This window comes from Lethenteron reissneri, chromosome 58, assembly GCF_015708825.2.
Source record: "Lethenteron reissneri isolate LAM-NWPU_2019-01 chromosome 58, ASM1570882v1, whole genome shotgun sequence".
Classification (NCBI taxonomy): Eukaryota; Metazoa; Chordata; class Hyperoartia; order Petromyzontiformes; family Petromyzontidae; genus Lethenteron; species Lethenteron reissneri.
The window spans coordinates 5,001,775-5,028,330 of NC_083836.1; the positions used below are offsets into that span (position 1 = coordinate 5,001,775).

General features: G+C 52.9%; 1 protein-coding gene across 1 annotated transcript in view; it reads left to right on the top strand.

Moving 5' to 3' along the window:
* Positions 1-16,691, top strand: part of LOC133357448 (coiled-coil domain-containing protein 39-like) — a 39,322-nt gene extending 22,631 nt beyond the window's left edge. The window contains 1 exon segment of the mRNA XM_061575396.1: positions 16,677-16,691. Coding sequence (XP_061431380.1) covers positions 16,677-16,691 — 15 coding nt within the window.
* The last annotated feature ends 9,865 nt before the right edge of the window (positions 16,692-26,556 follow it).

The following is a 26,556-nucleotide window of genomic DNA, read 5'->3' on the forward strand; positions in this document are numbered from 1 at the left end:
AGGAGACAGAGAGAGAGTGACGAGAGCGAGCGAGACGCGAATTCTCGTGTTTTGGATAGAGGTCGTGAAATCTGTTGCCACACGTCCAAGTATTTTGGCAAACATTTGCACGGCAATTCACACCTCCCCCCCCCCCCCCTCGACTGTATCCGAAGCCAAATATCGCGCGCCCGAGGCGAGCCTGAGAACGGCAAGAGCGTTCGAATTCCCGCACGTGCAGAACACATGTCTGTCAAGACGTCCTCCTCTACTTACGAACGTTCGACTTACATACTTTCAGAGATACGAAAAAAACCCTGGGTCCGTTGCACGTCCATTGCCCGTTAGAAACTGAGAGTCGAAAAGTTCAATCGACGAGCAATTGAGGGGGGTGGTGGCATCTACAGGAGATGTCGACACCGTACGAACTGATTGAAATGATTCTAGATTTGAAGCTTTCGTACTGCAAGGATTCATATTCTTGGGTTTTTCGGTTAAAGTCACGTAGGCAAAGAAGACGGAAGCTTGTGTTGCCTCCGAAAACGTCGTGTTTTTATTTAGTTTTATTTACTTTTATTTAATTTTAATTGTTTTACCTACGTGACTTTACCGAAAAAACCTAAGAATATGAATGTGATTGAAATGGACAGGCGTAAACTTGGACTTACGGACACATCGTTTACGAACGGACCTCTAGAACCGAACTCGTTCGTAAGTTGAGGAGTCGCTGATTGCAAATATAACGAATTGTTCTTATTGTTGTTAAACACGTAATAGTAGGAGTAAGTAGGCTTTCGCACTAATATTATTCATAATAAAGGGGTAAAGTCACGTAGAAGGGAAATAATAAAATAATAAAAATAAAACATAATAAATTATTCTCACGACGTTTCGGCCACAACGCAAGCAGCCGTCCTCAGGTGAGACCAGGTCTGTTGTGACTTTACCGAAAGAACCAAGAGATGAATCCCTTGCAGTCACGAAGCTTTAACTCGAAATGTATTTTATTATCTTTATTTTTATCATTGTATTACTTCCCTTCTACGTGACTTTACCGAAAGAACCAAGAAGATGAATCCCTGCAGTCACGAAAGCTTTCAATCTAAATGTAGGTTTATAGTTTGTTTGGGGTTAGATCTCGTACCTACTAATGTGTCGTTAAACCCGCCACCACCGACACAGCCAATTAGTGAGGTTAACATCGCGTTAACAAAGCGTGCCATCGAGTTACGAGTTCAGGTGTGTTGAAGGGTAACCAGTTGGTACATTGTGTTTAGGTGACGACACTTACTAACTTAGCTGTGTCGGGATGGTCGCGGTTTCACGACACATTAAACAATTTGATTGTGATGATGATGATGATGGTGGCGATGATGATGATGATGGTGACGATCGTGATGATGATGATGACAGCAATAATGATGATGAAGCCAATGATTTTGATGATGATGATGATAACGATGATGATGATGATCGTGATAGCGACATTGATGTGTTTAGTTTGTGATATTTCTCACACATCTCCGAGTAGCACGGTTGGCAACGTACGGCGCGAAAGGAAGTTCAACACAGCAATGATCATGACGATCAGGGTCGTGGCGACGATGATGGTGATGCCAGCACCAACCCAACATGTGACACTGTCGAACCACATCACACCACACACACCACACACACCACACACCACACACACCACATCACACCACATCACACCACACACCACACACCACACACGCACGGCACATCACACCACACCACACACCACCACACACGCACGGCACACCACACACGCACACCACACACCACACACCACACCACACACCCACACACCACACACCACACACCACACACCACACACCACACACACACACCACCCCACACCACACACCACACACCACCCCACACCACACACCACACCACACACCACACACCACACACCACCCCACACCACACACGCACACCACACACCACCACCACCACACCCACACACCACCCCACATCACACCCCACACCACACCACCACGACGGCACACCACACACAGCACACACCACACATCACCACACACCACACACCACACACCACACCACACGCCACACCACCCACCCACAACCACCACACCACCACACACACCACACCACACCACACACACCACACACCCCACCACACACATCCACACCTCACACCACACACACCACACACAACCACACACACCACACACATCACGCCACACACCACACCACACACCACACACGCACGGCACATTACACCACCCCACACTACATACCACACAACACACACACCCACCACACCACACACACCACACCCACCACACACGCACGGCACACCACACCACACACGCACACTACACCCCACACACGCACGGCACACTACAACACCACTCCACACACACACCCACCCCACCCCACACAACCACACACGCACGGCACACCACACACCACACCACACACCACAACCACACACCACACCACACACCACATACCACACACCACACGCCCCTTACACCACACCACACACACCACACACACCACACGCCCTTACACCACGCCACACACACACCCACCACACACACACCACCAACACACCACACACACACACCACCACACCACACACACACACCACCACACACAACCACACCACACACCACCACACACAACACACACACCACACACACCCACACCACACACACCACACACCACACACCACCACACCACCACACCACCCACCACACACACCACCCACACACACCACACACCACGCACACCACACACACCACACACACCACACACACCACCACACCACACACACCACACCACACACACACACCACCACACACATCACACCACACACACACACACCAACACACCACCACACACACCACACACCACACCACACACACCACACACCACACACCACACACACCACACACACCACACCACACACACACCACACCAACCACACCACACCACCTACACCCACATCCACACACCACCACCCACCACACACTACACCACACCACCACACACACACACCACACCAACACACCCACACACCACAACACACAACCCACCACTACAACACACAACACAACACCACACACCACACACACCACACACACACAGCCACATCACACCACCACACACCACACCACCACACACCACACCACACACACCACAACAACCACACCACACACCACCAACACCACACACCAACACACATCACACACACCACCACACACACACCACACACACCACACACACACACCACACAACACCACACCACACACACACACAACACACACCACACACACCACACCCAAAACACCACACCACACACACCACACACACACACCACACCACATCACACAACACCACACACACCACACACACCACACACACCACACACCACACCACACACACACACACCACACACCCACCACACACAACACCACACACACCACAACACACACCACCACACCACACACACCACATCACACTCCACACACCGCACGGGCAGGAGCAAGTTTTTTTCCCACCTCCCCCCCCCACCCACTCCCTCTCCCCCCCGTCTCTTTTTCCTTGTCACGTTCCAAATGGCCTGCACGAGAAAAAAAAAACCTTATGGTCAAACTTGACAGCCATTGTCACAGCAGTCAGCAGCAATCAATCAGGCAGATGACCCGGCAAACAATAGCTGCAAGTAACGCGGTCACCCCCTCCCCCCCACCGAGCCCCCCACGGTAGCACCCCCCCCACACACACAACACCACTCTGTCTAGAGCGTTTGTCCCACTCTCGCTCACTCACTCTCTCACTCTCGCTCGGTCACTCTCATCTCTCATCACACACTCACTCTCTCGGTCACTCTCTCACTCACTCTCACTCTCTCTCACACTCGGTCACACTCGGTCGCTCTCACTCACTCACCACCACACTCTCTCAAGTCACTCACTCACTCACTCTCACACACTCGGTCACTCTCACTCACTCTCTCACATTCTCTCACACACTCTCTCGGTCACTCACTCTCTCACTCACATCACTCTCTCACACTCTCTCTCACACTCTCTCGGTCACTCTCTCACTCACTCTCCACACACTCTCTCGCGTCACTCTCTCACTTACTCACTCTCTCACACTCTCTCGGTCACTCTCTCACTCACTCTCACATTCTCACACTCACTCTCTCGGTCACTCACTCTCTCACTCACTCACTCTCTCACACTCTCTCACTCACTCTCTCGGTCACTCTCTCACTCACTCTCACATTTCACACTCACTCTCATCGGTCACTCACTCCTCACTTCACTCACTCTCTCCACACTCTCTCACTCACTCTCTCGGTCACTCTCTCACTCACTCTCACACACTCTCTCGGTCACTCACTCTCTCACTCACCTCACTCTCACACACTCGGTCACTCTTACTCACTCCATTCTCTCTCACTCACTCATTCTCTCTCACTCTCGCTCACTCACTCACTCGCTCACACTCATTCACTCACTCACTCTCACACTCGGTCACTCTCACTCACTCTCACACACCCCTCACTCCACATCACTCTCTCCACTCACTCTCTCTCTCACTCACTTCTCACTCACTCACTCAACTCTCACACTCTCACTCTCATCACTCACTCCCTCTCCCTCACTCTCTTCTCACTCACTTTCTCACTCACTCACTCCCTCTCACAACTCTCACTTCACTACTCCACTCACTCTCTCTCTCACTCACTTTCTCACTCACTCACTCTCACACTTCACTCTCACTCACTCTCACACACCCACTCACTCTCTCACTCTCACTCACTCTCACACTCTCACTTCACCATCACTCACTCTCACTCACTCTCTCTCACTCACTTTCTCACCCACTCACTCTCACTCACTCTCACACACCCACTCACTCTCTCACTTCACTCACTCTCACCACTCTCTCCCATTCACTCACTCTCACTCACTCTCTCTCTCACTCACTTCTCACTCACTCTCACACTCTCACTCTCACTCTCACTCACTCTCACTCTCACCACTCTCACTCTCACTCACTCACTCTACTCACTCTCCACACCCATTCACTCTCTCACTCTCACTCTCACTCACTCTCTCACTCTCACTCACTCTCACACTCTCACTCACTCTCACACACCCACTCCTCACTCACTCTCACTCACTCACTCACTCTCACTCACTCTCACACACCCACTCACTCACTCACTCACTCTCACTCACTCTCACACTCTCACTCTCACTCACTCACTCTCACTACCACTCTCACACACCCATCACTCTCTCACTCTCACCTCACTCTCACTCACTCACTCTCACACACCCACTCACTCACTCACTCACTCTCACTCACTCTCACACTCTCACTCTCACTCACTCACTCACTCTCACTCACCTCCTCACACACCCACTCACTCTCTCACCTCTCACTCACTCTCACTCACCTCACTCTCACACACCCACTCACTCACTCACTCTCACTCACTCTCACACACCCACTCACTCTCTCACTCTCACTCACTCTCACTCACTCACTCTCACACACCCACTCACTCACTCACTCTCCCACACTCTCACACACCCACTCACTCACTCACTCTCACTCACTCTCACACTCTCACTCTCACTCACTCACTCACTCTCACTCACTCTCACACACCCACTCACTCTCTCACTCCTCTCACTCACTCTCTCTCACTCACTCTCACTCACTCCTCTCACTCACTCTCTCTCTCTCACTCACTTTCTCACTCACTCTCACACTCTCACTCTCACTCACTCACTCTCACTCACTCTCACACACCCACTCACTCTCTCACTCTCACTCACTCTCACACACCCACTCACTCTCTCACTCACTCTCACTCACTCTCACACTCTCACTCTCACTCACTCACTCTCACTCACTCTCACCACACCCACTCACTCTCTCACTCACTCTCACTCACTCACTCTCACTCACTCACTCTCACCTCACTCTCTCTCTCACTCACTTTCTCACTCACCCTCACACTCTCACTCTCACTCACTCACTCTCACTCACTCTCACACACCCACTCACTCTCTCACTCTCACTCACACTCTCTCTCTCACTCACTTTCTCACTCACCTCACTCACTCTCACACTCTCACTCTCACTCACTCACTCTCACTCACTCTCACACACCCACTCACTCTCTCACTCTCACTCACACTCTCTCTCTCACTCACTTTCTCACTCACTCACTCTCACTCACTCGGTCACTCACTCTCTCACACTCACGCTGGCTCACCCTCTCACTCACCCTCTCCTGCTCACTCTCGCTCACTCAATCGCTCATTCACCCTCTCACTCACCCCGCCACTCACCTGTTCTCTCTCTCTCTTCTGCCCACCCACCCACTCATCCTCCCACTCACCCTCTAACTCGCCCTCTCTCCTGCCCACTCCCGGACTAGCTCACCCTCTCACTCACTCGCTCACTCACCCTCTCATTCACCCCGCCACTCACCCGTTCTCTCTCTCTCCTGCCCACTAACCCACTCATCCTCCCACTCACCCTCTAACTCCCTGACTAACTCACCCTCTCACTCACCCTCTCATGCTCACACTCGCTCACTCACTCGCTCACTCACCCTCTCACACTCACTCACTCTCTCACTCACTCTCTCACTCTCTCACTCTCACTCGGTCACTCACTCTCTCACACTCACTCACTCACCCTCTCACTCACTTGCTCACTCACCCTCTCACTCACCCGCCAACTCACCCGTTCTCTCTCTCTCTCCTGCCCACCCACCCACTCATCCTCCCACTCACCCTCTAACTCCTTGACTAACTCACCCTCTCACTCAACTCGCAATTAGTGCCCTAAGCCCGGACAGTGATCAGAGCCGTCCCCAAGGCACGGCGAATCTGGGCGACCGCCCCGGGCCTACAGAGCCCCCCCCCCCCCCCCCCCACCACAGTATAACCGCAGTGACATCTCCAGCTACCGGTTCCAAATCGCACCCTCGTCTTCGTGTGTCTGTGTCGCTCGAGCGATGGAGGAGTGCGGTGGCGATTTGATTTGAACCTCAAGACGACGATCTGCGAAAAAAAGAAACACTTCACGAGGCTCACAAGTTCCCTTGCTAAGTTATCGGTACTCGCGTCAGAACAGAAGTTTTGCTGGCTGGCTGGCTGACTGACTGACTGACTGGCTGACTGACTGGCTGGGTGACTGGCTGACTGGCTGGCTGACTGGCTGGCTGACTGACTGGCTGGCTGACTGGCTGACTGACTGGCTGGCTGGCTGGCTGACTGACTGACTGGCTGACTGGCTGACTGACTGACTGACTGGCTGGCTGACTGACTGACTGACTGACTGATTGACTGGCTGACTGACTGGCTGACTGGCTGACTGACTGACTGGCTGACTGACTGACTGACTGGCTGACTGGCTGACTGACTGACTGACTGGCTGACTGACTGACTGGCTGACTGGCTGACTGGCTGACTGACTGACTGACTAACTGACTGACTGACTAACTGACTGACTGGCTGACTGACTGACTGGCTGACTGGCTGACTGACTGACTGACTGGCTGACTGGCTGACTGACTGGCTGACTGACTAACTGACTGACTGACTGACTAACTGACTGACTGGCTGACTGACTGACTGGCTGACTGACTGGCTGACTGGCTGACTGACTGGCTGGCTGGAGGGTAGGAGGGAGGAGGGGGAGGGTCTGCTACTTAGTTATTGCAGTTGAAATGTTCTTTTCTTAATGAGTAAATGAGTACAATTTGCAGGTTGGTCGAACAACATCAACCCCGTTCAATCAAGGAGGTGCTGTTGGCCCATACTTCACCGCGCTGGTCAATGCGTCGTGCGGGACATGTGAAGGGTGGACGACCCGGGTGAGTGTCCCAGGTAGTCCATCCTGTTTACCCTCGTGGTAGCCAAGGTGAATTCAAGGGTGAAGAATTGGTTAAACATACAAACAACATACACACCAACCCGCCAAACCCCAAAAATGATGATGATGATCTTCTTGGTTCTTTCGGTAAAGTCACGTAGAAGGGAAGTAATAAAATAATAAAATACAACATAATAAAATAATTCTCACGACGTTTCGGCCACAACGCAAGCAGCCGTCCTCAGGTGAAGAATGAAACACCACCAAGCATCACCTGAGGACGGCTGCTTGCGTTGTGGCCGAAACGTCGTGAGAATTATTTTATTATGTTGTATTTTTATTATTTTATTACTTCCCTTCTACGTGACTTTACCGAAAGAACCAAGAAGATGAATCCCTGCAGTCACGAAAGCTTTAAATCGATGATGATGATGTTGACAATCATTTTGATGACGTCTTTGAAGGTGATCGATTATTAAACCCAATGAAAAAAAAGTTGAGTCAAGTTGGTGGTGCCGCGTTTTCACACAAGCACACAGGCACAAAGACAAAGGTCACCCGTATAGCCTTCGACAGACTGTAGGGGCAAGTGCTGCTAGCAATCAGCAGCAACACGCCCGGCCGCCTTTGTCTCCCCCAGTTGGCGATGCTGCTCAAACACCGCAACAAACCGGGTACTCATTTGAGGCCGAGCCGACCTAGGGGAAGACCGGAGCCGGTTCAGATAATCGTCTTGGGGAATCGAACTCGGGGTCAGGGCGTGCAAGGTTGGGGGTTGTGTAGGGATGACCCCATCCAGCAGTAGATAAACTAAAGGTCCCAGCATTATATCACCATAATAATAACAATACTACTACTACCCATCATCGCCATCATCTTAATTAGCATCGGAGCACTTAATACATTGGCCGACGAGCTACGCAGAATGAAAATGTTTTCAAATCTCTCTCCGTTTGCCGATGACTCATCAATCGTGGGCTAATGACCGCTAATTAATCTTACAAACACGCGTCACATGCGAAGGGTAAAGGAGTTTTTGGGGGGTGGGGAGGGTCATATTGGAGTCATAGGGAGCGGTGGCGCAGCGGTTAGCGCACTGTAGGTCCCGCACCTCCAATTAGCACGGTTGGTGAGGTACGTTGCGTACACAGAGACCCATAGACTTATACAGAGACCCATAGACTCACAGAGAGACCCATAGACTCACAGAGAGACCCATAGACTCACAGAGAGACCCATAGACTCACACAGAGACCCATAGACTCACACAGAGACTCATAGACTCATAAGAGACTCATAGACTCACACAGAGACCCATAGACTCACACAGAGACCCATAGACTCACACAGAGACCCATAGACTCACACAGAGACCCATAGACTCACTCAGAGACCCATAGACTCACACAGAGACCCATAGACTCACACAGAGACCAATAGACTCACACAGAGACTCATAGACTCACACAGAGACCCATAGACTCACACAGAGACCTATAGACTTACACAGAGACCCATAGACTCACACAGAGACTCAAAGACTCACACCGAGACCCATAGACTCACACAGAGACTCATAGACTCGCACAGAGAACCATAGACTCACACGGGGAACCCATAGACTCACACAGAGACCCATAGACTTACACAGAGACCCATAGACTCACACAGAGACCCATAGACTCACACAGAGACCCATAGACTCACACAGAGACCCAAAGACTCACACATAGACCCATAGACTCACACGGAGACCCGCAGACTCACACAGAGACCCATAGACTCACACAGAGACCCATATACTCACACAGAATCCCATAGACTCACACAGAGACCCATAGACTCACAAAAAAACCTGTAGACTCACACATAGTCCCATAGACTCAGACAGAGACCCACAGACTCACAGAATCCCATAGACTCACACAGAGATCCATAAACTCACACAGAGACCCATTGACATACACAGAAACCCATAGACTCACACAGAGACCCATAGACTTACACAGAGACCCATAGACTTACACAGAAACCCACAAACTCACACAGAATCCCATAGACTCACACAGAGACCCATAGACTCACACAGAGACCCACAGACTCACAGAGAGACCCATAGGCTCACACAGAGAGCCATAGACTCACACAGAGACCCATAGACTCACACAGAATCCCATAGACTCACATAGAAACCCATAGACTCAGACAGAGACCCGTAGACTTACACAGAAACCCGTATACTCACACAGAGACCCATAGACTTACATAGAGACCCACAGACTCACACAGAATCCCATAGACTCACACAGAAACCCACAAACTCACACAGAATCCCATAGACTCACACAGGAAGACTCACAAGACCATAGACTCACACAGAGACCCATAGACTCACACAGAGACCCATAGACTCACACAGAGACCCATAGACTCACACAGAGACCCATAGACTCACACAGAGACCCATAGACTCACACAGAGACCCATAGACTCACACAGAGACCCATTGACTCACACAGAGACCCATAGACTCACACAGAGACCTGTAGTGTCTTGTCCTTCTCTCCGCACTTTTGATTCGCACGGTTGGCTACGTACGGTGCGATGAGATCGGCCTCTATCAGGGGCAACTTCCACTGGGAGGAGCCGTGCTGCGAGGGAGTTGCAGGGGCTGCGCTTGGAACTTTGTTTAGTTTTGAAGTTGTACATTGGGGTGGACATTCTGTGCTTTAAAAAAATAAAAAACACAATCTGTACAACGCGATGTCTGAGCACCGAGAGACAAGACTGCAGAGTTTGGTGGTGCATGTTGTTGACGTCGTTTATTGTGAAAATTCGGTCACAGTTCCTATGATCACTGTTTCATTGCTTTTATGGCTTCATTTTGGTGATTTTCAAAAAGTTTTTTGGTTTGACCATGTTTGTTTGGTGTAGTACTGAGTTAGACTGATGGCCTTAATCTAAGCTGTCTTGTGGTTGTTGTTGTTGTTTGACTTGCATCCCACTGGGATTTTTGCACATAGCGTTGGTGTGTAACGGTATTTTTTTCTGCAATATTTTTCCGTCTTTTCTTGGATTTTCTGTTTGCACTTAGTCACATATTCACTTTACGATGTTTTCTTGTTCATGTTTTTGTTTTTTTGTTTGTTGCGGTTGCACCCGATTCAAGAGCCGAATGGCTCACAGGGCTATATACCTAATAAATGAACTTTGAACTTTGAGCTGACATTGAATCATCATACCCCTCCCCCGGGGGCTTTAAACCCCAAGGTATCCACCAGGCACAGACGCGCCCTTCCGCAAGCATTTCACATTTCGTTGAGAAAAGTCGTCGCAAAAATTCTGCAAGTGTCACGCTTGAGAACACGTGGGACTGAAACTGATGAGTCGGCAAGGGGATTCACAGTATCGGTTCTTTCGGTAAAGTCACGTAGAAGGGAAATAATAAAATAAATAAAACTTCAGACGCTGTCTTTCCGACAACCGTGTTTCTTCACCTGAGGACGGCTGCTTGCGTTGTGGCCGAAACGTCGTGAGAATTTTATTATGTGATGGTGGTGGGGTGATGGTGGTGGGGTGATGGTGATTGTGTGATGGTGATGGTGTGATGGTGTGATGGTGATGGTGATGATGGTGATGGGGTGATGGTGATGGTGATGATGGTGATGGTGGTGATGGGGTGATGGTGATGGGGTGATGGTGATGGTGGTGATGGTGGTGATGGGGTGATGGTGATGATGGTGGTGATGGGGTGATGGTGATGGGGTGATGGTGATGGGGTGATGGTGATGGGGTGATGGGGTGATGGGGTGATGGTGATGGTGATGATGGTGATGGGGTGATGGTGATGGGGTGATGGGGTGATGGTGTGATGGTGATGGGGTGATGGTGGTGGGGTGATGGTGATGGGGTGATGGTGATGGGGTGATGGTGATGGGGTGATGGTGATGGGTTGATGGGGTGATGGGTTGATGGTGATGGTGATGGGATGATGGTGATCGGGTGATGGTGATGGGTTGATGGTGATGATGGTGATGATGGTGATGGGGTGATGGTGATGGGGTGATGGTGTGATGGTGATGATGGGGTGATGGTGATGGGGTGATGGTGTGATGGTGATGATGGGGTGATGGTGATGGGGTGATGGTGATGGGAGGTGATGGGATGGTGATGGGAGGTGATGGCTGTGATGGTGATGGGGTGATGGTGATGGTGGTGATGATGATGTGGGAGGGATGATGATGTTGGGGGTATAGTGATGGTGGTGGGGTGATGGGGATGGGGTAATGGTGATGGGGTGATGGGGTGATGGGGTGATGGGGTGATGGTGATAGTGGTGGGGTGATGGTGATGATGATGATGATGTGGGAGGGATGATGATGTTGGGGGTATAGTGATGGTGATGGGGTGATGGTGATGATGGTGATGGAGTGATGGCGATGTGGGAGGGCGATGCAAGGATGAGTGTGAGCAGGGGGGTGCCAGGGGGGATTGTAACCCTATTTCTCTCTGGGCTTTGTCTTGTGTACCCTTGGCGTAATTACATCATCCATTACGGCGCCGGTAATTAGTTTGCTCGACTCGGACCCGCTGTTCACATAACCCTCGTTAGAGGAGAATCCGCACTCCCTACCCCACCCACCCCCCACTCACTCACCCACCCACCCACCTACTCACCCACTCACCCACCCACCCACTCACACACCCACTCACTCACCCACCCACTCACCCACTCACCCACCCACTCACCCACTCACCCACTCACTCACCCACCCACCAACCCCCCATCCACTCACCCACCCACTCACCCACCCACCCACCCACTCACCCACTCAACCAACCACACACCCACTCACCCACCGACCCACTCAACCACCCACCCACCCACTCACCCACCTACCCACCCACCCACTCACCCACTCACCCACCCACTCAACCACCCACCCACTCAACCACCCACCCACTCACCCACCTACCCACCCACCCACTCACCCACTCACTCACCCACCCACCCACCCCCCATCCACTCACCCACCCCCCATCCACTCACCCACCCACCCACTCACCCACTCACCCACCCACCCACCCACTCACCTACCCACCCACTCATTCACCCACCCACCCAACCACCCCCCCACCCACCCACCGACCCCCCATGCTACTAACGCGGTGATATTCTGTGAAGGACTGCCATTGTCGATGTGTGGCAGTTGATGGGATTGACTTGCGTGTCAGTGTGTGTGTGTCCCTGTGTGTGTGTGTGTCCCTGTGTGTGTGTGTGTCCCTGTGTGTGTGTGTCCCTGTGTGTGTGTCCCTGTGTATGTGTGTGTCCCTGTGTGTGTGTGTCCATGAGTGTGTCTGTGTGTGTGTGTGTCCCTGTGTATGTGTGTGTCCCTGTGTGTGTGTGTCCGTGTGAGTGTGTGTGTCCGTGTGTGTGTCCCTGTGTATGTGTGTGTCCCTGTGTGTGTGTGTCCGTGTGTGTGTGTGTCCGTGTGTGTGTCCCTGTGTATGTGTGTGTCCCTGTGTGTGTGTGTGTCCGTGTGTGTGTGTCCGTGTGTGTGTCCCTGTGTGTGTGTGTCCCTGTGTGTGTGTGTCTGTGTGTGTGTGTGTCCGTGTGTGTGTGTGTACGTCCGTGTGTGTGTGTCCGTGTGTGTGTGTGTACGTCCGTGTGTCCGTGTGTGTGTGTCCGTGTGTGTGTCCGTGTGTGTGTCCGTGTGTGTGTGTGTCCGTGTGTGTGTGTACGTCCGTGTGTGTGTGTGTGTACGTCCGTGTGTCCGTGTGTGTGTGCCCGTGTGTGTGTCCGTGTGTGTGTCCGTGTGTGTGTGTGTCCGTGTGTGTCCGTGTGTGTGTGTCCGTGTGTGTCCGTGTGTGTGTCCGTGTGAGTGTCCGTGTGTGTGTGTCTGCGTGTGTGTGTCCGTGTAAGTGTCCGTGTGTGTGTGTCTGCGTGTGTGTGTCCGTGTGTGTGTGTCCTAGTCCACGTGTTTGTGTGTGTCCGTGTGTGTGTCCGTGTGTGTGTCCGTGTGTGTGTGTCCTTGTGTGTGTGTCTGTGTGTCCGTGTGTGTGTGTCCGTGTGTGCGTCTGCGTGTGTGTCCGTGTGTGTGTCCGCGTGTGTGTGTGTGTACTTGGGGAGCGGTAGTGCAGCGGTTAGCGCGCTGCGCTACGAACCTGGCAGCCCGGGTTCGATTCCCGCACACGGCCAACACCAGTGAAGAATATCTGAACTAGTTCTGGGCCTCTCCTAGGTCGACTCAGCCTCAAATGAGTACCTGGTACGGTGTGTAAACATCGCCACTGGGGATACAAAGGCGGCCGGGCGTGGTGCTGGCCACCCACCCCGTCGTGTGCCGTGTCGGCCTTCATAGGTGCTCGCTACTCGCTAACAGAACTTGCCCCTACAGTCTGCCGAGGCTACACGGGGGATCTTTATGCGTGTCTCACACAGAGACCCATAGACTCACACAGAGACCCATAGACTCACACAGAGACCCATAGACTCACACAAAGACCCATAGACTCACACAGAGACCCATAAACTCACATAAACTCACACAGAGACCCATAGACTCACACAGAGACCCATAGACTCACACAGAGACTCATAGACTCACAGAGACCCATAGACTCACACGAAGACCCATAGACTCACACAGAGACTCATAGACTCACACAGAGACCCATAGACTCACACGAAGACCCATAGACTCACACAGAGACCCATAGACTCACACAGAGACCCATAGACACACACAGAGACCCATAGACTCACACAGAGACCCATAGACTCATACAGAGAACCATAGACTCACACAGAGACCCATAGACTCATACAGAGAACCATAGACTCATACAGAGACCCATAGACTCACACAGAGACCCACAGACTCACACAGAGACCCATAGACTCACACAGAGACCCATAGACTCACACAGAGACCCATAGACTCACACAGAGACTCATAGACTCACACAGAGACCCATAGACTCACACGAAGACCCATAGACTCACACAGAGACTCATAGACTCACACAGAGACCCATAGACTCACACAGAGAACCATAGACTCATACAGAGAACCATAGACTCACACAGAGACCCATAGACTCATACAGAGAACCATAGACTCATACAGAGACCCATAGACTCACACAGAGACCCACAGACTCACACAGAGACCCATAGACTCACATAAAGCCCTAACACCTGTACAGGATGTTCCCCCAGCGAGGATGAAGAGACCTCCTCTTAAAGGGACCTCAGACTCAGTTCTTTGACATCTTGCCGGGGTCATTCTTAGACGAAGCAAAATAGAAAACCCATCGTCCGACTTCCGACGGCATAGAGGCATGCCCCTGAGACTTTTAACTTTTAAACAACTTTCATTGCCCCTTCTTGGTTCTTTCGGTAAAGTCACGTAGAAGGGAAGTAATAAAATAATAAAAATAAAACATAATAAAATAATTCTCACGACGTTTCGGCCACAACGCAAGCAGCCGTCCTCAGGTGACGCTGTCTTTCCGACAGACCTGTTCTTCACCTGAAGACGGCTGCTTGCGTTGTGGCCGAAACGTCGTGAGAATTATTTTATTATGTTTTATTTTTATTATTTTATTATTTCCATTCTACGTGACTTTACCGAAAGAACCAAGAAGATGAATCCCTGCAGTCACGAAAGCTTTAAATCGATATTTAACTTTTATTGCCGCCAGCAGCAACAGCACTGGAGGCGATTTCGATACGAAATACACAAAGTCACCAGCAACACAAATGGAAACAAACGCTGCAAATCCACGCGCTGTGGCGCTAAAAGCACCGCGCACAACACGAAAGAAAAGCCACGTGGTGGTGGTGGTGGTTGTTGCGGTGGTTGTGGTGGTGGTGGAGGTTGTGGTGGTGGTGGAGGAGGTGGTGGTGGTGGTTCTGGTGGTTGTGGTGGTTGTGGTGGTGGTGGAGGTGGTGGTGGTTGGCAGTGGTGGTGGAGGTGGTGGAAGTGGTGGAGGTGGTGGTGGTTGGCAGTGGTGGTGGTGGTGGTGGAAGTGGTGGAGGTGGTGGTGGTGGTTGGCAGTGGTGGTGGTGGTGGAGGTGGTGGAAGTGGTGGAGGTGGTGGTGGAAGTGGTGGAGGTGGTTGAAGTGGTGGTGGAGGTGGTGGTGGTGGTGGTGATGGTGGTCACGGTGACGAGCGAGCGCTTCAGAAGGTGAACACTACGAGGGTGACGTCCACGCTGGTACAGAGAGGGGCTTTTCCGGCTCCCCAGCGTTCGAAGAAGACGTGCACATCACCGACACGTGTGTGGTACATGGCGTGCTCCAGCCGGAGCCGCGCCTTGAGCAGAGACACAGAGAGAGACACCCAGATCTAGGGATCGAACCCAGGTGCTTAGCAGTGCTTACGACATGGCCATTACGAACTCTCTGAGTCTGAGTAGAGAGAGAGATGGGGGAGGTGAGCCAGACCCCAGGGATCGAACCCAGGTGGTCACCAACACCACCCACATTTTTTTACGATCAGTGGAAACAAGAAGATGCTCGGTGTAGTTGGCACTTTGCTTCGTTCATCATTTTCTAATTTTTTTTATTTTTTTTACTTTGCTTTATGTAAACCCCCCTCTCGCTCACGCTCTCGCTCACTCTCTCGCTCTCTCGCTCGCTCACTCTCTCACTCTCTCGCTCACTCTCTCGCTCACTCTCTCGCTCACTCTCTCGCTCACTCTCTTGCTCACTCTCTCACTCTCTCACTCTCTCGCTCACTCTCTCGCTCACTCTCTCGTTCTGCACGCAGCCCTTCTCGCAGTCCGACGGCCTCTGACGGGTAGCTCGTAACTGCATGCAGAGCTCCCGTCATCTGCCATCGAGCACACGACTCTTCCTTTCCTAACCCCCCCAGGTGCTTTTCTGGGGCAAATGTAACAACAAAACTCAAACCTCTCTACCGGGCACGAGGCTCAGTGAATGGTGAGGGGTGAATGGGGGGGGGGGATGAATGGGGGAGAAGAGGAGGTGGATGAGGGGGGGGGGTGAGCTGCTACCAAAGGAGAGAAATGGTGTAGGGTGGGAGGGGGGGAGAAGCAGAACGAGAGAGAGCGAGAGAGTGAGCGAGAGAGTGAGCGAGAGAGTGAGCGAGAGAGTGAGCGAGAGGGTGAGAGAGAGAGAGTAAGCGAGAGAGTGAGCGAGAGAGTGAGCGAGAAAGCGAGAGAGTGACCGAAAGAGTGAGTGAGAGAGTGAGTGAGAGAGTGAGCGAGAGAGTGAGCGAGAGAGTGAGCGAGAAAGCGAGAGAGTGACCGAAAGAGTGAGTGAGAGAGTGAGTGAGAGAGTGAGTGAGAGAGTGAGCGAGAGAATGAGCGAGAGAGTGAGCGAGAGAATGAGCGAGAGAGTGAGCGAGAGGGTGAGAGAGAGAGAGTAAGCGAGAGAGTGAGCGAGAGAGTGAGCGAGAAAGCGAGAGAGTGACCGAAAGAGTGAGTGAGAGAGTGAGTGAGAGAGTGAGCGAGAGAGTGAGCGAGAGAGTGAGCGAGAAAGCGAGAGAGTGACCGAAAGAGTGAGTGAGAGAGTGAGTGAGAGAGTGAGTGAGAGAGTGAGCGAGAGAATGAGCGAGAGAGTGAGCGAGAGAATGAGCGAGAGAGTGAGCGAGAGAGTGAGCGAGAAAGCGAGAGAGTGACCGAGAGAGTGAGTGAGAGAGTGAGCGAGAGAGTGAGCGAGAGAGTGAGCGAGAGAGTGAGCGAGAAAGCGAGAGAGTGACCGAAAGAGTGAGTGAGAGAGTGAGTGAGAGAGTGAGTGAGAGAGTGAGCGAGAGAGTGAGCGAGAAAGCGAGAGAGTGACCGAAAGAGTGAGTGAGAGAGTGAGTGAGAGAGTGAGCGAGAGAGTGACCGAGAGAGTGAGCGAGAGAGTGAGCGAGAAAGCGAGAGAGTGACCGAAAGAGTGAGGTGAGAGAGTGAGTGAGAGAGTGAGTGAGAGAGTGACCGAGAGAGTGAGCGAGAGAGTGAGCGAGAAAGCGAGAGAGTGACCGAAAGAGTGAGTGAGAGAGTGAGTGAGAGAGTGAGTGAGAGAGTGAGCGAGAGAGTGACCGAGAGAGTGAGCGAGAGAGTGAGCGAGAGGTGGGGGTTTACATAAAGCAAAGTTATAAAAAATAGAAAATAAAAAAGAGAGAAGTGGAGAGTGGAGGAGGAAGGTGAAAAAGAGCGATGAGAGTGGGGGGGGGGTTAGAGAATAGAAGAGAGTGGAGAGTGAATGAGGGGGTGCTGTGATTTAAAGAGAGAGAGTAGAGAGAGAGTAGGAGGGGGGGGGGAGACATGGAGAGAGTGGAGGAGGAGAGGGGGGTGGTGAGAGAGAGAGAGACGCAACTTGTTCCGCTGTAGCCAATTAGCGTGAGCTACATGCGTGCAAGGCTAACGAGCCTCAAACAAACACGCAAACTGCCCCCCCCCCTCCTCCGTCACCCCCACCCCCCTCCCCGTGACCCAGTCGAGTCACGGGGGGGGGTGAGTGTTCGATCTCCCGTGCCGCGCATTTTCCATCACCCCACCCGGGCCTCCTTGGAGCGTTCAGCATCTGCCCAGAGCGGCATCCGTCAGAGGCTTGAATTGGCTGCCAGAACTAACGAGCAATTGATGGAGGCAGCAGCAGCAGCAGTTGCAGAAGTTGCAAGGCGAATCGCGAATCTCTCTGTGTGTGTCTCTGTGTGTGTCTCTCTCACATTCACTCACACACTCTCACACTCTCACACACTCTCTCTCTCTGTGTCTCTGTGTGTCTCTCACACACTCACTCACATACACTCTAACACTCTCACACGTTCACTCATACTCACAAACACTCTCACACATTCTCACACATTCTCACACTCTCAAACGCTCACATTCACACACTTACACACTCACACACTCTCACCCTCTCATTCTCTAACACTTTCACAATCTCACTCACACACTCTCTCGCACACTCACACACTCTCACTCACACACTCTAACACACTCACTCACACACACTCTAACACACTCTCACACACTCACTCACTCACACACACTCTAACACACTCTCACACACTCACTCACTCACACACACTCTAACACACTCTCACACACTCACTCACTCACACACACTCACACACACTCTCACACACTCACTCACTCACACACACTCTAACACACTCTCACACACTCTCTCACACTCACACAGTCTCTCACACTTTCTCTCACACTCTCTCACACACACACTCACTCACTCTCACACTCACACACTCACACTCTCACACTCACTCACACCCTCACACATTCTCACACTCTCACACACACACTCACACTCTCACACACACACTCTAACACACTCTCACACACACACTCACTCACTCTCACACTCACTCACACACTCTCTCACACTCTCACACACACACTCACACTCTCACACACTCTCACACTCACTCTCACACTCACACACACTCACACACTCACACTCTCACACACTCTCACTCACACACACCCTCACACACCCTCACTCTCACACAATGTGTCCGTCTCGCCCGTCACAGCCTCTCCGGGCTAATCACTCACACCCTCACACTCACACACACTCACTCACACTCACCCTCTCTCACACACTCACACACTCACCCTCTCTCTCACTCTCACACACACTCACACGCTCACACCCTCTCTCTCACTCACACACGCTCACACTCTCACACACTCTCTCTCTGTGTCTCTGTGTGTCTCTCACACACTCACTCACATACACTCTAACACTCTCACACGTTCACTCATACTCACACACACTCTCACACATTCTCACACATTCTCACACTCTCAAACGCTCACATTCACACACTTACACACTCACACACTCTCACCCTCTCATTCTCTAACACTTTCACAATCTCACTCACACACTCTCTCGCACACTCACACACTCTCACTCACACACTCTAACACACTCACTCACTCACACACACTCTAACACACTCTCACACACTCACTCACTCACACACACTCTAACACACTCTCACACACTCACTCACTCACACACACTCTAACACACTCTCACACAACAACAACAACAACAACAACCGCCATTCGCCACTAAGTGGCGGTGACGTCACCACGATGCTTGTGCCAGGCCAAGTGCACCTTGAGGCCACGTGAAGTGTCGAAAGCCCGCTGGCAGGAGGTCACGGGGCAGACCCAGGTGCCACTGGTCGACTGACCGAGATGACCGAGATGACTGGCTGATGCACCACCTGTGCCCCCTACTGTGCCAACTTGCTGTGCTTTAGCCACCCGGCGCTCCGCTCGTTGTTGTGAGCGTCGCTCCTCCGCCCTCCGTTGTTGTTGGAGGGCGACTGCCTCCAACTGCCCAGTAGCGTCCTTCACGAGCCTCCTCCACTGAGGCCGATCTTGACACCGCTGGTACCAGTCATCGGCAAGTCCACTCAGCTCCACGTCCTCCTGTACCACATCACTCCATCTCTTCTCTAGCCCGTGCCGCGCCCGTCTAGCCCCCTCGATCCGGCCGAACAAAAGCTGTTTAGGCATGCGGTGGCTGGGCATGCGGGCTACATGACCCAGCCAACGCAGCCTTGCCTGCCGGAGGAGCTCACTGATGGGACTTTGCCCAGATCTTTCAAGGATTTGTGAGCTCCTCACACAATCCAGCCTGGTTAAACCCAGGATGGATCGTAGGCAGGCCAGCCTAAATGTTTCCAACCGGCGAAGATGCTCCACCTAGGGGGGTCCACGTCTCGCAAGCGTAGAGAAGGGAGGGAATGACCGTGGCCGAGAAGACCTGAAGCTTCGTGCGGAGCGACAGACCAGGTAGCTTCCACACAGCGTTACGCAACCGATGAAAAGATATTGCCGCTCGACTGATTCGGAGTGAGACCTCTGCTGATAGACTGGAGCCGGTCATAAGCACACTGCCCAGGTATGGGAAACTCTCCACTCTCTCCACAACTGCCCCATCACCAATTGGGAGTTGTGGGGGTGGAGTGTCCGATGGTACAAAATACCCAGGCAGGTGCTTAGTTTTGGTGGGGCTGATGGTAAGGCCCCACCTCTTAGTGGCACGCTCCAGTCTCAGCAGCAGCGCCTCCAACTCCTCTTCTGAATGAGCAGCTATTACCAAATCATCGGCATACATAACGTGGTTGACCAATAGGGAGCCATCCCTTGATCGCACCCGGGCGTCGATCAGCCTCCCATTATATCTGTACCAAATGGAAATTCCCCCGGTACAGCTATTGAAGGCTTCACGAACTACGCGGTCAAAATAGATGTTAAATAATGTGGGAGCCAGAGGACATCCCTGTCGCACCCCAAGGTGTACAGGGAAAGGCTCCGACTCCCGGCCACGTAGTTTTACCCGGGCCCGCTCACCATCATGAAGGTCCTTAATGATCGTGAGCAGAGGGTCAGGGACTCCGAAAGCACGAAGAACAACCCAGAGTCCAGTCCTACTGATGGTATCATAGGCCTTGACCAGGTCAATAAAGCAGAGATGTAGGTCTTTTTGGAATTCCCTACACCTCTGCTGTAGCAGACGGACAGAAAATATGGCATCTGTGCAGGACCGCCCTTTCCTGAAACCGCATTGGGGCTCCGCAAGCCTCTCCTCAGCGTGCCTAGCAAGGCGATGTTGAATAATCCTTGCCAGGACCTTACCCGGCACACTGAGGAGTGAGATGCCCCTGTAGTTGTTACAGTCTGTGCGGTCCCCCTTCTTAAAGAGGGGGACCACCAGGGCATCCTTCCAGTCCTGCGGAACCCGTCCAGTGGTCCAGACTGTTGTTATGATGTCATATAGGGCAGTCTGTGCACAAACGCCACCCTCCCTGAGCATTTCGCTTGGGAAATCATCTCTGCCCGGTGCCTTTCCTGGTCTCAGACTCTGGATCGCATTCAGTACTTCCTCAGCAGATGGCACCTCAGCCAGCCACTCACAGGGGGTGACTTCTTCCAATATTTGAGGCACCGCAGCCTCAGCAGGGTTATCCCCACTTTGGGCCATGATGTTTTCCATGCCGAGGGATTTCCCCTCTCCCAGGACCTCACAGAAATGCTCAGCAAATCTGCAAACCTGTTCCTGGGGGTCGGGGATTGGATCACCGTTTTTTCCCCTAATGATGGTAATAGGTGTGGCGCTGCAGGTTACTTTTTGATGGAGTTAAATAGTGATTTGTGATCACGGGCCACTGAGGCAGACTCCATCTCCTCAGCAACCCGCGACCACCACCCATCCTTACAACGCCTTACGGCTCTCCGAACTTCCGAGCGAAGGCTGCGGTAAACCTCCTCATTCTCTGACGTGGGATGCTGTAGGCGATGAGAGTGGGCCTGTCGCTTTTTCTCAATTAACCTGAACACCTCCTCTGTCAGCCAGGGTTTCTGGGGAGGTCTGGACCGCGTACCCAAAGCAGCCATTGCAGCTGCATGAGTCACAGTCCTAAACCTCGCCCATTTATCCCTCGACATCAGGTGGAGTGGGGGACGATGCCAACCCCAGCTGCAAGCGATGATGAAATTCTCGCTTGCAACTTTCATCAGCTAACTGAGACCAGGCCACTTTGGTTGGAATGGGATCCTGGGTGTACACCCACCACCGGAGTGGAAGAAAGGCAGGCGCATCTTACAGATGACTAGTCGATGGTCAGAGGGACAGATCAGCTCCACGGTAGGTCCTGGTGTCAAGGACATGGGTTCGCATCCGCTGGTCCGTCACTATGTAGTCCAGCAGATGTTCTTGCTTGGACCCGGCATGTATCCATGATGTTGTGTGGATGCGCCGATGCCGGAAAGAGCGTGTTGGTAATTACAAGCCCATGGGCTGCACAAAAATCTAGCAGCCTCCTACCGTTATTATTGAGCTGATCTGGCCCATGCCTTCCAATCACTCCAGACCAGGTGTCAGCATCATGACCAACTCGGGCATTGAAGTCACCCAACAAGATGACTCTGTCCCGAGTGGCCACTTTAGCCAGCACCTGTGACAGGAGGTCATAGAAGGCATCTGACTCATCGGCTTTGCCTGCATCCCTCCACGGATGTTCGTCTTCGGTGGGGGCATAAGTAACCACGACCACCACTCCTCGCCTCCGGTTGATGGGAAGGCGAGCCCAAAGTATCCTGGGGCTTACAGCTTCCCACACCTCACCGCCACGCTCCCACGCCCCCTTCATTCTTTTGTTCAGAAGAAGAGCCACACCCTGTTGTTTGGCAGTCTCCTGCCCCGAGTAGAGGACTGTCCACCCCTCATGGTGGCAGGAGCCAGAACCGGTCCACCGGACCTCCTGAATGCCACAGAGATCCAGGCGGTACCGGTCCAGCTCCCGACAGAGGAGTGGCAGCCTCTCCTCCGCAGTGAGCGTTCGAACATTCCACGTGGCCATCCGCAAGTGGTTTTTGTTGTTTCTGGAGGAGCCCCGAAGGTGAAAATTCAATCTCCTGGCTCCGCCAAATGGGGTTTGGCCAGGAGACGTCATAAAAGCCTGACCCCCCGGGGCCTCCGGCACAAGCTTATTTGTTACAGGTTTATGTTTAATTCGTGGTTTAGTGGTAATGAATTGAAGGTGGAGGGGTTACCAGCCCCTCACACCCGTCCAGAGCCCCCCGTTTAGCCACTGTGGTGGTCACAGACGCCATGAGGGGAGAGGCCAATGGGCATTGGCCCTCCCCCCACAGCACTGCCCACGACAGTGTTGCACTCTCACACACTCACTCACTCACACACACTCTAACACACTCTCACACACTCTCTCACACTCACACAGTCTCTCACACTTTCTCTCACACTCTCTCACACACATACTCACTCACTCTCACACTCACACACTCACACTCTCACACTCACTCACACCCTCACACATTCTCACACTCTCACACACACACTCACACTCTCACACACACACTCTAACACACTCTCACACACACACTCGCTCACTCTCACACTCACTCACACACTCTCTCACACTCTCACACACACACTCACACTCTCACACACTCTCACACTCACTCTCACACTCACTCACACTCACACACTCACACCTCTCACACACTCTCACTCACACACACCCTCACACACCCTCACTCTCACACAATGTGTCCGTCTCGCCCGTCACAGCCTCTCCGGGCTAATCACTCACACCCTCACACTCACACACACTCACTCACACTCACCCTCTCTCACGCACTCACACACTCACCCTCTCTCTCACTCTCACACACACACTCACACGCTCACACCCTCTCTCTCACTCACACACGCTCACACTCACTCACACACTCACACACACTCTCACACTCACACCCACTCACACACACTCTCACACACTCTCTCACACACTCTCTCACACACTCTCTCACACACTCTCTCACACACTCTCACACTCACCCTCTCTCTCACTCACACACACTCACACTCTCTCACACACTCACACATACTAACACACACTCACTCACATACTCACACACTCACTCTCACACTCTCACACGCTCACCCTCTCTCTCACACTCTCACACTCTCTCACTCTCACACACAATGTGTCCGTCTCGCCCGTCACTGCCTCTCCGGGCTAATCACCGCCGCTCGCCATCCTGACGGAGGCGGCCGTCGCTTTGTGCTCGCCACAAAAGCGACTTCGATCTGCCCGCCGCCGCTGCTGTGCGCGCACACAAAGACAAAGATCCCCCACTCCACGGATAGCCTCCAACGGACGATTGGGGCAAGTGCTGTTCGCGGGGGGGGGGAGGGGGGGTCACACCACTCCCGACCGCCTTTGTCTCCACACCACCCGTGCTGATGGTTTATACGCACCGCGCCAGGTGATATTCTTTTTTAGGGCCGAGTCGACCTAGGGGAGGCCCAGGACCGGTTGAGAATAATCGTCACCGATTAGTCGACCCCGGCCGACACGCACGCGCACAAAGACAAAGATCCCCCGTATAGCCTTAACAGCGAGTAGCAACAATGTAGCAACAATGAAGGTCGGAACGGCACACGAGGGGGTGGGTGGCCAGCACCACGCCCGACCGCCTTTGTCTCCCCAGTGGCGATGTTTACACGCTGCACCATTTGAGGCTGAGTCGACCTAGCGGAGGCCCATGACCGGTTCAGATAATCGTCATCGGTGTTGGCCGTGAGCGGGAATCGAACTCGGGTCGCCGGGTTCGTAGCGCAGCGCGCTACCCGCTACAATACACGCACACACGCGCGCACACGCGCACACACACACGCACACACACACGCACACACACGCACACAAACACGCACACAAACACACACACGCGCACACACACACGCACACACACGCGCACACACACACACGCACACAAACACACACACACGCGCACACACACACGCACACACACGCACACACGCACACACCACACGCACACAAACACACACACACGCGCACACGCACACACACCCACACACATACACGCACGCACACACGCACACGCGCACACACACACGCACACACACGCACACACGCACACACACACGCACACAAACACACACACACGCGCACACGCACACACACGCACACACGCACACGCACACACACACGCACACAAACACACACACACGCGCACACACACACGCACACACACGCGCACACACACACACCCGCACGCACACACACACGCACACGCGCACACGCGCACACACATTCTTTCACACACAAGCAATCAGCTTAAAAGTTGCTTTGGCTTGCAAGCCGGCACTCACCCGCTCACTCGCTCGATCGCTCACTGACTCACCCACACACTTCACTCACCCACTTCACTCACCCACTCACTCACCCACTCACTCACCCACCCACTCACTAACGCTCACTCAACTCACTCACCCACACACTTTACCCACCCACTCACTCACCCACTCACTCACTAACGCTCACTCAACTCACTCACCCACCCACTTTACTCACCCACCTCACTAACGCTCACCCACTCACTAACGCTCACCCACTCACTCACCCACTCACTAACACTCACTCACTAACGCTCACTCACCCACCCACTTTGCTCACCCACTCACTGTCGCTCACCCACTTCACTCACCCACCCACTTACTCACCCACACACTTCACTCACCCACTTACTAACGCTCACCCACTCACTTCACTCACCCACTCACTAACGCTCACTCACCCATCCACTTACTCACCCACACACTGTCGCTCACCCACTCACTCACACACCCACTCACTCACCCACACACTTCACTCACCCACTTACTAACGCTCACCCACTCACTTCACTCACCCACTCACTAACGCTCACTCACCCACCCACTTACTCACCCACACACTGTCGCTCACCCACTCACCCACCCACTCACTCACCCACTTACTCACCCACTCACTTCACTCACCCACTCACTAACGCTCACTCACCCACCCACTTACTCACCCACACACTGTCGCTCACCCACTCACTCACCCACCCACCCACTCACTCACCCACCCACTCACTCACTCACTCACCCACCCACCCACTCACCCACCCACTCACTCATCCACCCACTCACTCACCCACCCACTTACTCACCCACTCACCCACCCACCCACTCACCACCCACCCACTCACTCACCCACCCACTCACTCACTCACTCACCCACTCACTCACCCACACACTTCACTCACCCACTCACTCACCCCACACACTTACTCGCCCACTCATTCTGCGAG